Here is a 16,407-nt window from a genome sequence, read left to right as displayed (position 1 = left end):
TTTTTTGTAGTGGAGTATCGACAAGTAAGTAGGTACAATAGGCGCAACATAGGCCTTGTAAACAACAAAACATCTATAACGCTTATTGAACAAGTCTCTCAATATTTAATGTTTATTATTATTCACGTTTATGGTTTCATTTTACGTTTAGGGTTTTAGTTTACATTCCTTACGAGCTCAACGTTAAAACGGCGGCAGTTCTTTGAACCAGAGAAAAAGTACTAGTTATTTTAAACCGTAGAGGCGCCGAGTTTGTATGAGTATGAAATATGAATAAGTGAGTTTCTGAACGCAACCCGATGCGATGCGTGCGACGCAAGCGGGGCCCGGAGGTGGGGTCACGGGTATTCCCCGATTTTAACGAACGAGATAGCTAAGGCAAAACAAAACAAATGAACAATCATTTGATTGAAAGTGTGTGTGTGTAAGGTGCGCATTGAATTTTTATAAAAAAGAGGCGCTTCATAGGTTTCGCACACAGGCGCTGCCGGGGGTCGGCGCGGCCCTGTTTATCACATTATAACATCTCATCCCCAGCCATGAAATGAACCAGAATGATGCACATTGGAATCATTGCGAAATTTGTAAAGTCCGATAGATGGCGCTTTTTTGAAAACTGACAATTTTCTCTGACCACGCGAGCGAAGCATTCATATAATATGGTTTTTACTCCATCAATTATAATAACAATATCTCCATTGATACTTTTAAGTCAGCTATTTCATTCACCCCCTTGTGACTTGTGACCAATTCAATGCCTAATATTATAAGTCACTTTAACAACTTCAAAACCTACTTTAGAGATAAAGTATCTATCTAATTAAATCTAATAAAATAAAAGTATATAGGTATCTGATAAAGTATCTCCAGAGATAGAGATACTAGACTACAAAACATAGCCTATTTAACTCAAGGATTACGTAACCCAACAGTGAAATGTTTTTTGAAGTAGGTTCAGTAGTTCCTGAAATTAGCGATTCAAACAAACTCTTCAGCTTTATATTGTTAAGAATAGATTAATGACCGACTATTTTTAGAATCTATTAAGTTTTGGACATAGCAAAATATACGAAAGCAGAGAGCGGATGGGTGCGTGGTCTACATCTGCAAATCACAACTTTTTTATCTTGCCTTCACGCTTCATTCGACGTCCGTCGAAAATTGTACACACACTCGCTACATTACTTTTCATTCACCAAATTTATAGAATGAACCGCCAATATCTACAGTTCACTAGACCTTATCCACTATTTCTTTTTTGTATCCTTAAATAAAATTATTCATTTTATAACTCATTCTTTTATTTTATCCCCATATCTACCCTATTGGCTATTTTAGTTACTAGATATTTTATTTCAATAATAATTCTATATTTAAATTTAGAAGACATTGAGAAATAGCGAGTTTCTTGTTCCTATTAAACAAAACCTAGTAAATAAGTTCTATGCGCGTAGGTGTCTGCGTATGTCGCTTATGAAGTGTAATCAAGGGGTTGAAATAATCCACAATATTTTTTTTATCTTTAGTACAGAATACTGTGTCACATGTAGGCATATCATTTAGGCTTGGTTGCACCATAGCCATGTTTAGTTATAGTTAAGGTTAATGTCGAATTTAACAGTAACGGTAAGTTTCACAGTAACAACGAAATGGGTAGCACCAGTATTTGTTAGCATTGTTAAAGTTTCAAGTCAAATGTCATCTCATTTTGTATTTGACGCCTCTGGCAGTTATTTAACGTTAACAATAGCTTTAACCATTGAAACATGAGTCCTAACCGTTACTTGAACATATTTGTTATTGCTAAAGTATCATGCAACCGAGCCGATTTTGTACCGACTTAAATAAAGGCCTTTTCTGAATGCATCTGTATATTTTTCTAATTTACCTGGATATTTTTTTTATTTATACTGTCACATGTATGTGTTTATATTGTCATATTTAGTCAGAAAAGGATAGGTAGTTAGTACAAATAAAACAAGGAATGTGTTTATGGATATTTTTTTATTAATTTCACAAAATTATTCATTAAAAGCCACAATTTTAAGGCTTTTAAGCTGTCAAAGCGATGACGGTTCAAATATAACTCCCATCGTTAGATCATTCAACAAACAGTGAGCTAGAAAACTGTAATTTAGAAGCTATCTATTAACTACATTATAAACGATTATATTTTGTAGAAAATACCTCATATACCTCGTCGATAAAGGCAATCAAAGCTGCGACTATTGCGCCTGGGCTCGCGCCCGACCACACGACTTACATCATGTAAAACATCACTTATCTTAAACGTGAATAAAACTATGTTACGTATAATAAGAACAGCTCAGTGTTATATGACGTATTTATACGACAAGCAACATTCACCACTAATATTTGAAGTAGTTATACGTTGAAGCTAATTTGTGATACCTAAGTGAACGTCTTAACCTAAGATTTGGGGCAATGACCTTTCCGCCGACACGCGAGTTCCTACGAACTAAAACAATTTCACACAAACCAAAGCGAGTAGGCTCTAAGGCAGAAGGTCATTAGCTCCCTCGCTATAATCTATTTAGTTATAGACACAGAATCAAGATATATTTTTCAATAGATTTACGATCTCTTGGACTAATCTCATGTGGGTCCCGCTTCGCTCTATATACAAATAAATTGTGTCTCTTATGAGATCTTTAACATAGCCTTGCTCTGTAAGCTACCAATTATTATTGAATCAACAATAACAGTTTCAAATTAATTCCTTTGTGTGCTACTAATAGGTATGAGGAGTTGGAAAAGATAAGCTTTTAGGTAATCTAACAAGAAAATCCGGTCTTTAAATAGAAAACTCTACTTTACAAATCAACAAACAAATATATAAATGTTCTCTAGATAATCTTTTGTGAACTGATTCAAAAAACAAATCAAAGACCGACTTGAAACTTTATAAATAATTTTAATAGAGTCGTCTTCAGGCGCATTAAATATACATATCTGCGGAATATTTTAGGATTAAAATACATAAGTAAATATAGGTAATCGCTATTGAAAGCTCAATGTTTTCAAGACCCTTATTTGAATGAGGCTAGCATTAAAAATATACATTTCATGAGCCAAAATGGGCGAAAAATAAATTTAAAATCTTGTACTCATTTTGAAAAGCTAGTCCCAGTAAGCTACGCATCATAAATATATGCATATATCAATACCAATTGCGACGACTTACAAAAAATATTCATTTCTCGCAATCCAATATAATTATATTTTATAATATACAAGCTTAAGCAAAAATAAACTCTCCATATTTATCTATCGTTACGTCTATTTACTCTACGTCCAACACGCGACACCAAACTTCAGAAATCGGAGCCAACATTGCCCCACTAACGCATTAGTTAACAAACTATTTTATTAACTAATATCCAAATCAGTGGCAACATCACTCGAGTAATTTCTTCATACCGTGCTCGAAACAATCCGACCGAACATAGCGTCCGCCATTTGCAATCCTTCCGTGTCCTCCATTTGCTACACTAAAACTATTCTCCCGAATTACATAACTATATACAACCCCGTCCCGACTCCCGATATTTTCTTAAATACATCGATATATCATATGATAATACAAGTTAAAACTAACAAAGGTAAATACCAGTGATTCATATTTATCGAACGTCGTCGATTCATAAATAAAGGTGTTCGCTTACGACTAATCACTTATTGCATAGAATTTACAAAAGCATACAACTATCGACTAGGAATTTATAAGGTAACAATTATAACGAGACCAAATAATTCAAATTCTTAACTAACAGCGATACATTGAGTCGAGATAATTCATGGTAACAGTAAATATACGAGATCATATAACGTGAATTTAAAATATGAAACAGTAATATATTTGGATTATATGCAATGGTAAGATAAATTATTTTATTATAAAAAGCTGATTTTAGAGATGTGTCGAGTTCACAGTATTCATATCCAGTCACAAACGGTATGGCGTAACAATGTGTCGTAACAAAATTAATATTTGTGCAATAGTTCAAGTGAAGTTTTTCAATAAAACGGCAGTATAAAGCAAACTATTATTGCAACAACATAACACGGTGATAGATGGAGACCAGTCAACCAAAGCATGAGGTATTTTATATTGAATAACGTATGAATTGTTTTATGTGTTACATTTTTATATTAATAGAAATTTCAACGAGCGATTCTAAATCTTGCCATTCAAAATGCAATATTTTCAAAATGAAACAGCCATTTCTCTTGTATGAGTTACAAATCTATTAGACTACAGGCCCGTGTTGAAAAAATTATGGGTCATTTGACCCACCACCTGACCTATCTAGAATGATATAAGAGCATAAAATAATAAGATTCAGCACTATGACGTCACTTGTAAGCTGTCCACCTGAGTGCAGATGAGAATTCGAAGGTTCAGGTAGAGATTTTCTCCCCTTGTCTCCATGATTTTTGTACGGCGTTGCGGAATAATTGATTAAAAGTAGTATAGAAATAGTATGACACAGATGCCGTACAAAATCAAATGACCAAATTTACCCCGGCAACAGTCGAAAAATAAAAATAAATTCCGACTTTGTGACCACCATTTTTGTACGGCATCTGTGTCATACTATTTCTATACTGCTTTTAAGCCATTATTCCGCAACGCCGTACAAAAATCATGGAGACAAGGGGAGAAAATCTCTACCTGAACTTTCGAATTCTCACCTGCACTCAGGTGGACAGCTTACGAGTGACGTCATAGTGCTGAATCTTATTATTTTATGCTCTTATATCATTCTAGATAGGTCAGGTGGTGGGTCAAATGACCCATAATTTTTTCAACATGGGCCTGTAGTCTATATGGCATCATTGATTGATTATTTAAAAGCAAATAAACAGTAGTACTCTTAATTGTAACATAAACTTCAAGATAACAGTCAAAAATGAACCCAAAAACAACGATACAAAACGTACTATCCAACATCAAAATCCATTAATACGTGCAATCAAAATTGAACCTAAACCCCGCACAATAAAACCTACTTTCCAATAACAAATGTAGTGAATCGCTCGCTGAAACTGTAGTGTAGTGTAACGTAGTGTAGTGTGTAGTGTAGTGTAGTGTAGTGACTAAGTGCTATGGTAGAGTGCGAAGCGTTAGCGTTGCGGCGTCTACGCTGCGCGGCCTCGCTGCGCCGGGGGAATACTGGAACAAGATATGACATAAATTTGGATAGTTATACAATACAAAGTTCATTATTTAACACACACATACAGAAAAAAAGAAAAGAAAAAACATATAAGACAGATACAACATGTTAAATAGGCGGCCTTATCGCTTTCAAGCGATCTCTGCCAGGCAACCTTTGGATAGGATTAGTTATATGGAAATTAGTATCGTTTCTGATTTGTATTTAAAAGGGACAATTCACTTATTCACATTATTAATTTTTTAAAGATATTAATGATACTTCATAATTTTCAAGTAATAGAGATTTTAACAAATAACTACTTCACACATTATAATAACACATAACATACCTTGACATTCAAGACGGCCGCCTGCCCGTAAGCGAGCCCACAAGCGACTTGAGCGCCTGCCCGAGCGACGCGCGCTCGCCCGGGCTGCCCGCTCCCCCCCCAGCGCTGCCCAGGGATAGCCCGGACAGACCGGACAGCCCGGAGATACCGGACATCCCGGACATGCCGGAGATGCCGGATAGGCCACCGTGCGCGTCTAGACATTTTTGGTAGCGGAGCTGTGGAATGAGATACTATTGTTTATATATTTATAAGCTTTATTGCACACAAACTGAAAAAATGAAGACATTAGTATTCATATTGGTATAACTAGGTGTCTAAATGGATCGGACAGGCCGGAGAGACTGGACAGATCGAAGTATGCGTCTTGTAGTAGAGCTACAGTAAGAAAAATTTTAGCGAAAAAAAGTTTGGCAATGAAAGACAGTTTGCGCTAGTCCATCCGTACAGTTAAATCACTTATTACTTACATAACTTTTTATTTTTTTAAATACCCGCTATATTACTGTTGTAATGTACTTATAATATTAAGGCGAGGTATTTCAACGCGCCGTTTGCGCTCCTCGCTCCTCACGTCGGCTGTCAAGAAAACGCTGGGCAACGTTAAGTTCTGAGATGTAATATGTATTTAATAATTACAGGGCTTCAGTTGAAAACCAAAATTTAGCACGTTTTCTGAAGTACATTAAAATACATATCCTTATATAAAAATTATTTACAAAATCAGAAATTTCATTATTAATTATTTCTTTTTGGTTTTTTTCTAGCCTATTTTTATGATTTTATATGATCGAGCAAAATACACGTGGTTGTGTAACAAATTAGCACACTTTTTAGGCAATATCTTGAAGTGTATTGATTATTTTTCTAAAAGCGTCATATAATTGCAAATACATGAAAAATTTGATCTTGCAAACCAATTTTACTCCGCTTCGCTGACGGGACTCCCCTTAAATAATGATGCGGAGCTGATGTAATTTGTACATGGCGTACGTACATATAGGATATGGGGTAATGTGTAGATTCGTATTGTAATGTATATTGTTATCTGTGTACACACACTATGCAAATGAAGACATTTATTTATTTATCGATGTATACATCACCTTGCAGGCCGCCTCAATGGTCTTGCAGAGCGCGCCGGAGCTGGGGTCCGCGTGGAAGGCGTGCGCCACGAACGCGTCCTGCGCCGTGTGCACGATGAAGGCGCAGCGCCGCACGTCGCGCCCGATGCCCAGGAACGACAGGTAGCGCACGCGGCACTCCACCAGCGGCGTGCTCTCCTGGGGACATACACTTATTTGAGTATAAGTATTAAAGAAAAGGGAGAAAAAAAGCTTTAGGGACCATCCATTAATCACGTGATGTTTTTTTTTGCATTTTTACCCCCCCACACTCACCCCCCCCTCAGTGATGGTGATGCAGGAGGGCGCGACTGCGACGGCGACGGGGCGCCAGGCGGAGGGCACGTGCATGTGTACACTCACCCCCTCCTCAGTGATGGTGATGCAGGAGGGCGCCACTGCGACGGCGACGGGGCGCCAGGCGGAGGGCACGTGCATGTGTACACTCACCCCCTCCTCAGTGATGGTGATGCAGGAGGGCGCGACTGCGACGGCGACGGGGCGCCAGGCGGAGGGCACGTGCATGTGTACACTCACCCCCTCCTCAGTGATGGTGATGCAGGAGGGCGCGACTGCGACGGCGACGGGGCGCCAGGCGGAGGGCACGTGCATGTGTACACTCACCCCCTCCTCAGTGATGGTGATGCAGGAGGGCGCGACTGCGACGGCGACGGGGCGCCAGGCGGAGGGCACGTGCATGTGTACACTCACCCCCTCCTCAGTGATGGTGATGCAGGAGGGCGCGACTGCGACGGCGACGGGGCGCCAGGCGGAGGGCACGTGCATGTGTACACTCACCCCCTCCTCAGTGATGGTGATGCAGGAGGGCGCCACTGCGACGGCGACGGGGCGCCAGGCGGAGGGCACGTGCATGTGTACACTCACCCCCTCCTCAGTGATGGTGATGCAGGAGGGCGCGACTGCGACGGCGACGGGGCGCCAGGCGGAGGGCACGTGCATGTGTACACTCACCCCCTCCTCAGTGATGGTGATGCAGGAGGGCGCCACGGCGACGGCGACGGGGCGCCAGGCGGAGGGCACGTGCATGTGTACACTCACCCCCTCCTCAGTGATGGTGATGCAGGAGGGCGCCACGGCGACGGCGACGGGGCGCCAGGCGGAGGGCGCGCGCGCGGCGGCGAGGCGCTCGAGCGCGTCGTTGAGCACGTCCATGCCGGTGGCGCGCGGCACCTCCGCGCTGCCCAGGTACCGCGCGCGGACCGTCTTGCGCGGCTCCTCCATCGGCGTCGGGAATGACGCACCTGTAAACATGTGTGTGTTACTTGACGTTTTGACATCTGTTGACAGATAAAATGCTTTCGTATCAAAAGGCAATTTTTGGCAGAATGATGACATATACAGGGTGTCCCACTATTGGTATACTAAGCGCGAAGGGACTTGTAGTTTTGCATACACTGATCATGTAAAAAATACTTAAACAACAAAATTACGTCAAAAAATTTTTGATAAATTTCTCCTGAAAATCCATCTTTTCTTCTCTAGCTTCGCGCAACCGGCATATACCGCTTCTCTAATGTGAGTTGTCTATGAAAACATAATCTTAAACGATTGCTCACGTGCTGGTGGCAAAGTTGGACGGGTTGCTTGTTATGGGTGTACAAATAAAGTTTTAAGAATTCATTTATTTGAAAAAAAAAATGCGTCAGGAATTTTATAAGTATTTTTTACGTACTCAGCGTATGCAAAACTATAACCTCCTTTGAGCTTAGTTATACCAACAGTTGGACATCCTGTATACAGTTAGTAAGGATTTTCAACCATAATTTGAAAACATATTTGCAATTGCTTATTATAGTCCGCATACGCACGCGTACGTTGGGCGGCATCAAGAAGATACCATATGTAGCAGCTCTACATTATGACGATTATTCGTTGAATCAACTCAGTTGAGGTATTTAGCTGTCAGCTACGTAGAGTCATTACTGCAGCGAGCGCTCTACCCGCCCCGTAGCGCTACGTAGAGCCGTTTTTTTTTTTAAAGGCACCCGCCATCACAGAGTGTTCGCGCCACCTCTGGATTATAGTCCAGAGACATTTTTTGCTTTTTGTTTTTTTATTTCATACCAAAATACTGGTTACATAATATTATTATTGAATAATTTACAAATCCATACTAATCTATATGTACTAATATTATAAATTCGAAAGTAACTCTGTCTGTCTGTCTGTTACTCAATCACGCCTTAACTGAACCAATTTACATGAAATTTGGTATGGAGATATTTTAATACCCAAGAAAGGACATAGGCTACTTTTTATCCCGGGAAAATGACGCAATCCCGGAAATCCCACGGAAACTATGCGGGTGTTTTTTTTTTGACTGCGCGAGCGAAGCCGCGGGCGGAAACCTAGTAAAATTATAAATACTTAAGGTGATGAATTAATTTTTCTAACATTTACGGCCCTTTTTAAACCTTCGTAATTTTTATATTATTAAAGTTGTCGTGATGAAATTTCTTGACAAGAAAGTTCAATAGTAACACAATACGTCTACGTAAAGTTACGACTTTTTGGATATTAACTATAAAATATACAACCTATACGTCTACCGAGTTAGAATTTTGAAATATGCGATGGTTTTGAAATAAACAAGAAATATTTGAAATTAGCGCGCGACCAGCCAATATAGCGAGAGCCGCCCTGTACCTTCCTACCCCGATCGCTGCACGAGTCATTCCCGCTACGGCCGTCACACGGGGAACTTGTGTCGCTCGCGCAATCGTAACAAAGGGTGACAACACGATAAGACAAAATGAGACAAATGGTGTCCCCATAAAGAAAATAAGACGAAGAAACATAAAGGTTGGAGGAAAAATAATGCTTACAATTGGAACAAATTAATGAAGTAAGTTGGTTTTATTTTAAATTTGATGATAATTGTATTATAGACGATGTTTGATATGTACCCCTGTTTAAAGTACATAACGAATGTGTAAGATTTTTTCATTTATAGCATAGATAATCTTTTCAGAAATCCGGAAACCAGAAGGAAAATAAACCCACTGATTGTTCACAATGTGAACCCACTCCTTCGTAAGTATCTTTATTCAGTCAAAAATGTATGTTATCAACGCTCTACTGGTTTTATCGCATGATTCCATTTTTAGCAAAAAGCAACAAAGTGCAAAGAAATAAAAAATCATGGTGAACTTAGTGGAAGTATGGTGGACGTAATATGGAACAGGAGCTCATTGGAGTAGTATTATATTTAAAAAAAATACGAAAAAATTTCAAGAATTACATTTCTTAGTAGGTGGTAGATAAGTATGTTGTATAAAGAATTTGATGTTGATATTTATTTCATTTATACTTACTACACCTGTGCGGGAAATTGCTTAGTACTAAAACAGGTTTATATTCATATTTACATAGTAATGTGAGTTTTCATTTCGAAAAATTTTGTGTAAGTATATTAAATTGAGTTCCTGGGTGATCTGGAAACACAATAGGGCCCGGAAGATGGCGCTGCAGTCACTCCTAATCACATGAACCGATTTGGATGAATATTTGTGTGCACATTTCATTGTTGTGGGATGATTGGTTGATTCGTTTTCACATTAGCTAATATTATGTATTTTTGTTGTTAGAAAGTAAACTTAATTTAATGTTTATAATACATTATTATCGGTATAAATAAGCCAGTGTTCGTCTCACATTGCTGTACCTGCCTACCTACCCTACCAGGGCCTAACTTTGTTCTGGCTATTTTATTTTGATTATTTGTAATGAATAATTACAATAGGCATGACGACAGTATCCATAAATGTTCGAATTAGTGTTTTTAAGGGAAAATGTTTAATATATAAATTAAAAATAGTGACTTAGAAATATTAAAAACATTAAGATTAATGAGATTATCAATAAAATAAAACATTGAAATTCTGCAGTCGGCCATTTTGACTGAAACACGCGTGACGTCACGTCTACGTAAACAACTCACAACAACTTCGCGGCAGGTGTATTTTGTTGTTATGAATATGTTGAGAATACGCATTTTTATTTATTTTCTATTTTTTCACGTATGCTTTATCGACTCAGAACAGAAATATAATTGCGAATTCACGAATATGTGGTTCGGGTTTCTCTGCGTCAAATTTATACAATCATTTCATATTATTTTCTCACTTTAGGGCCGATTTTTCAATGCTTGGATAAAAGTTATCCGTCCAATAAAGTATTACACGATAGTATTAAAATGTCACGTAAACTGTCAAATACGGGCAATTAGAATACGTTTTTAAAATGGTAGTTTTACACATTATTCGACGAATAAGTTTTATCCAAGCATTGAAAAATCGGCCCTTAAACAATTACTAACACTTTTTTTGGGTATTATTTTTATGTAGATTCACATTGCAATACTGCTTACCACTTATAAACTTTGAAATTAGATTCTATAACACTTTATTAAATATTTGTTTAATTTTACTTCGCTATGCATACAGATAATTACGTATTTACGTAAGAGTGACGTCACGCCTACGCCATGACACCTGTGAGCTGTTTTAGCACAGTTAATAAATATTTTTTGAAAAATGGCTTTTATCTTCGTTAAATTTAAGTATATTAGCGAAATATAGGGTTTTTCTTGTTTAATAAACGTATACACACATTATGGAAGAGGTTTTGAAAATCTTTCGTCATGCCTATTATAATAGAGTGCAAAAAATAAATACATGCGTCAATATATTTTGTGTTTTTTTTTAACAATTTTTTTATTAAAAAAAAATATCATTCCGACCGCGGCTTTGCCCGCGTGGAATTAGGTTATATCGTGAATCCTGTTTTATCCCACAGAAGTGTTCAGTTCGGATAAAAAGTATCCTATGTGTAAATCCAGGCAATTAGCTATATTTTATCAAAATTGGTAATGTAGTCTTGACGTGATTAAGTAACAACTAACAAAAAAATATACAAATTAACATCCAAAGTTTCGCATCAGTTTTACTGTATTAGTGATATCTTCCACTCTTGACTTTGACTGAGAAGAATTAGGGTTTATAACTTCTTTCAGAAATAGTACCTTAACCTGTATTATTTTGTAATAAAGTAAACATTACGAAATAATAATAATTATTAATAATGTCTAAGTAGTTGTTAAAAAGAAGATTATTTGTTTATTAGCAAGAAAATAAAACCAATAAATCAACAATTAAATATATGTATAACAATATTATAACTGTATGACGACTCCATACATGTTTGTCCCGAGTCGGCCAGCGGCAGCGCGGCGAGTTTGCAAGAATGACTTCGCGCACACCCGCGTTCGCGATAGCGAACTATTAGACTCCGCCCACCAAGCAGTGGATTTTTTTTGTGTATCGTCTTAATATAAATTACATAGAGCTATTACCGGACAGAGGGCGCGGGCGGCGCGCGGCGGGCAGGTCGGTGGGGCGCGGCGGCGGCTGCAGCGAGCGCTCTATCATGATGCGCTTGCAGATGTCGCGCAGCGCGTTGGCGATGGAGCGCGCGGGCGCCTCGCAGCGGAACACGTGGCACATGTGCTTGCGGGTCGCGCGGTCGCGGGCCACGTATGCGAAGTCCCTGCCGATGGACATGTTAAATTAGAAGCTAGCGATTCAGATTTTGTTACTGATATTTTAGAAAAATGATAACTGAAAACTTTAAAAGAAATCGAATACATCTGTACAGATAAGAAAATAATAAAAATCCTGGCGATATACTATAATATCATGTACTACCTATCACGCTTTGTAAATTTCTTACTTAAATCTCCTACTCTAATAATAATAATACGTACCTTTCACTGTTCCCAGCGGCATAATAGAAAATGGTAAATTAATAACAAATCACTTTTTTCTACATTACGAGCACAGTCAAAAAATATGTACACTCACACCGAACACTAAACTACAAATTTACACATGAACTAAAACCGCCAATAGATGGCGCTATAGCAAATACCACCAAACTGAAAGTAGCTGTAGATTAGCTGTAAGATACCTTGTACAAATAAATAAATAATTAAAGCCAAGTTTCATACCGTCCATTGTCCCTTCCAACTCCCCACACTCGAATAGTGTGGATGGGCTGAGTGTGAAGTGTGTTGAGGCTCTCCGGGTCGATCAGTTTGAGTGCACCATCGTCTAAGTCCATGAATAAGTCTTTGCCCTGAAAAGATAAGATACTCTTTAGTAATTTATTGTACACAGCAGATTCAGCACGCCAACTTTATTTTTTTTTTTTAACTTTATAAAGGAGAAAATTTAAGAAGTATTGTTGCCTGGGATATTATTTTATTGCCAGTATATTATACTAGCTGTTCCCCGCGGTTTCACCCGCATTGCTCTACTCCTTTTGGTCTTAGCGTGATGATAGCCTTCCTCGATAAATGAGCTATCTAACACAGAAATAATTTTTCAAATCGGACCAGCCCCCCTAGTCAAGTGGCTTTCTGTTAGCGTAGCGTTCAATAGAATAGACTACGAATGTATGAGATTGACGTAAGCTGTAGATACGTTTATCTACAGCCTACGTCAATCTCATACATTCGTAGTCTATTCTATTGAACGCTACGCTAACAGAAAGCCACTTGACTAGGGGGGCTGTAGCTCCTGAGATTAGCGCGTTCAAACAAACTCTTCAGCTTTATAATATTAAGTATAGATTATTCGGCAAGTTACGGATTTGGATTATAATTCTGTTGAATTTAAACTTCCTTCCTTTCTTATACTTCAATCTCCATATAACTTGGACATACATATATTTATTTATAATTCTTTATTGAACAAAATATGAGAAAACAATAGTATGCAAAAAGAAGTAGAAATACAAAAGCATTCATTGCCCAAAAGGCATTATATATGTTTTGTAGAACCCCAAATAAGAAACAATTAAAACTAACCTTCCTTAAATAGGCCATTACAACAAAATGGTTAATAAGATGTTTAAGTGATAAAAGTCTGGGTGCGGCTAAGCATACATGTTCGTGTAGAAATAGTTCGCAAATTTAGATTGCACTTATGATAAACATGAGGTCTTTAAAATAATTAAGCTTACTTATAACTTGTTTTTTTTTAACATTAAGATTTCTTGGAGATAGCCTTAATATGTGGATGAATTAGTAAGATGTCTTTTAAGATATACTTAATTTTACACATATCTCAGTAAACTCGAATAAAAACATACCAATTTTTGTGAATTAAGATATTTAGGTACGGAACTCTCTTAATAGTTATGGATTATATGTCTTATCGACGTCCTATAAACAACTAGATTAACAATCACGTTCAAAAATTGTCCGAAGAAAAACTCTCCTTACGCGTGTATTGGCAGAGTTATCCAGATACAATAGCCTTTGAACATTACTGCCATGAAATAAGGTGTTAATTTCAATGAATGTTTTATACAACACTACTCGGATATTTTTGATGACTTTTTGCGATGTGAGCAGTTGTTTATAGTACTTAGTAGGGATGTAACGATACATGATTTTGCCGATACGATACCGATACCGATATTTGTAGTAATGTATCGGCGATACCGATACCGATACCGATACCGATATCGATGGCTTGGTAGAAAAATAAATAGTGAATTATGCATAAAAAGTTACCAACATTTAACAGAGACAACTGTTAATCGTATTCTTTTAAATAAAAATGCCAAATCAAAAAACAACAAAACCATTTATTTTAGTACTAGCGGTCCGCCCCGGCTTCGCCCGTGGTACATATTTACGTTTTCTCTACATAAGAACCATCCTCGACGACATTGACGACGCGGTTGGCGCAGTGGTAAAGTAACTGCCTACTGAGCCGACGGTCCCGGGTTCGATCCCCGGTCAGGGCAAATATTTGTGTGATGAACTCAATTATTTGTTCTTGGGTCTGGGTGTTGTTATCTATATATGTATTTATAATATTATATTTATCGTCGCCTAGTACCCACAACACAAGCCTTAATTGAGCTTACTGTGGGACTAGATCGATTTGTGTAATAATGTCCTATAATATTTATTATTTATTTATTATTTATTTATCCTCGTACTTCAAGGAATATAATAGAAAAGAATTATCGAAATCGGTTCAGCCGTTCACACGTGATGCCGTGACAACGCGAAACGGGTGCAGACCCGCCGCCTTTTTATAGCTCCCGCCGCGAAGCGCGTCGAACGCGGCAACTGATACACAAAAATAATCCTTATGGCATGATTCTGTATTCACGCGCGATGACTTATAGCGTATTTCATGTATAACTTTGGTGTTTCTACACCGATTTACATGATTCTTTTACTATAACCTGCCCAGGAGTATGAAGAATAATTGTGCCAAATTTGGTTAAAATCCGTCGTGTAGTTTTTGTTTTTATAACGAATATACAGACAGACAGACAGACAGACAAAAATTTTACTGATTGCATTTTTGGCATCAGTAGCGATCCCTTATCACCCCTTCATAGTTTTTTTTTTAAATATATTTCATGTACAGAATTGGCCTCTCTACAGATTTATTATAAGTATAGATTATTATTTTACGAAGTCAGTTAAACTTTAAGTAATACACATATACAATCAGTACCTAATAAAAGTTTACTATTGGTAGAGTTTTTTCAGAAAACAAAGTGCGCACGCGCGGGCGGCCTCCCGCATCGTTCATTGGGCGCGGGTTTTTGAATTACATATTTGATATCAAAAAAATTGATTGTTTGTAAAGTAGGTTTACGATCGAGATGTTTACGTGATAACATAATGCAGTGGCAGCGCTCGAGATGAAACGGGAGATTGGTCCGTCTCTCTCTCGTTATACCTGCGATCGCGCTCGTGAGGTTTTGGTGTGACACAAGTTTATGAACATGTCACCCGACTAAAACGATTTAAAAAACGTTATCACGTTAAAAATTAAAAATATTCAAAATTATTTTTATCTTTCCTTTACATAAACAAATTTGTGATTGGAGCACTCCTAGTAAGCAAATAAAATGCTTGTGTCAGTAGGTTCCGCTCTTCCTTAACACTATTACAGAAACAGAAATAAAACAATATGAATGAATACAATGCAAAAACATAAAAGAAAAGAAAGAATTTAATAAAAAAATATCGGTATCGGCTGATTTATTATCGGCGATACCGATATATCGGCTTGCCGATATATCGGCCGATATATCGGTATCGGTATCGGTATCGTTACATCCCTAGTACTTAGTTACATAGTTATTTACATGAATGTTATATTAATGTTACACTTTAGTTTAAAAACTTACTTACTTCCCCTCTTCAAAAATGTGGAAATAAAAACGCCCCTAAACTGTATTATATTGCAAAAAAATACCGTAACAATTAGCTAAAGATACTCACATCACCCCATCGTCCAACTTGGTCCAACAAATCATTGCGTCCCAAGCTAAGGTCCACGATACACTTATTGACCGCGCGGCTGGAGCGCTCCGGAGTGAGGTCCGACTCCGATATCTCGACCCAGCCGAGCGATCGGACGAAGAATCGGACGGCGCGCCCGTCGGCGTCCGGACGGGCGGGGTAGCTGCGGCGTCTGGAGGGGGAAAAATATTATATAGAACGATTTAAAAAAAAAAAAAAGAAAGATCATTTATTTGACTCCATTAATTGCAATAATCAAAATTAACACATAATACAATTTGGTTGATGACAAGGTTACGTAGTACGTTTGTACTTATAAAAATGTATTAAAAAGTTTACACTTATAATTTGCAACGTTTTTATACACACATGGATATCCAACAGATGTAT

The 16,407-nt window shown here is 37.8% G+C and overlaps 1 protein-coding gene across 9 annotated transcripts in view; it reads right to left on the bottom strand.

Annotated features, from left to right (window-relative positions):
* Nucleotides 1-4,856: 4,856 nt before the first annotated feature.
* The window catches only part of LOC149897021 (protein Fe65 homolog), a 53,546-nt gene continuing 41,995 nt past the window's right edge, over nucleotides 4,857-16,407 (bottom strand). For 8 of the 9 annotated variants that reach the window (XM_090116621.1, XM_090116615.1, XM_090116613.1 and 5 more), the window contains 7 exons: nucleotides 15,997-16,189; nucleotides 12,685-12,812; nucleotides 12,031-12,224; nucleotides 7,716-7,918; nucleotides 6,639-6,815; nucleotides 5,533-5,750; nucleotides 4,857-5,197 (listed from right to left, as the gene is read on the bottom strand). In XM_090116621.1, coding sequence (XP_089972747.1) covers nucleotides 5,541-5,750; nucleotides 6,639-6,815; nucleotides 7,716-7,918; nucleotides 12,031-12,224; nucleotides 12,685-12,812; nucleotides 15,997-16,189 — 1,105 coding nt within the window. In that variant the 3' untranslated portion in view covers nucleotides 4,857-5,197; nucleotides 5,533-5,540. The remainder of the gene's footprint in view (nucleotides 5,198-5,532; nucleotides 5,751-6,638; nucleotides 6,816-7,715; nucleotides 7,919-12,030; nucleotides 12,225-12,684; nucleotides 12,813-15,996; nucleotides 16,190-16,407) is intronic. The other variant, XM_090116612.1, reaches the window with a different exon arrangement.

The sequence above is a fragment of the Colias eurytheme genome, chromosome 26 (assembly GCF_061535395.1).
Source record: "Colias eurytheme isolate Ceu_HAF_F1 chromosome 26, ilColEury1 Martin Lab GWU primary, whole genome shotgun sequence".
Classification (NCBI taxonomy): domain Eukaryota; kingdom Metazoa; phylum Arthropoda; class Insecta; order Lepidoptera; family Pieridae; genus Colias; species Colias eurytheme.
This window is presented reverse-complemented; position numbering and strand designations above follow the sequence as displayed.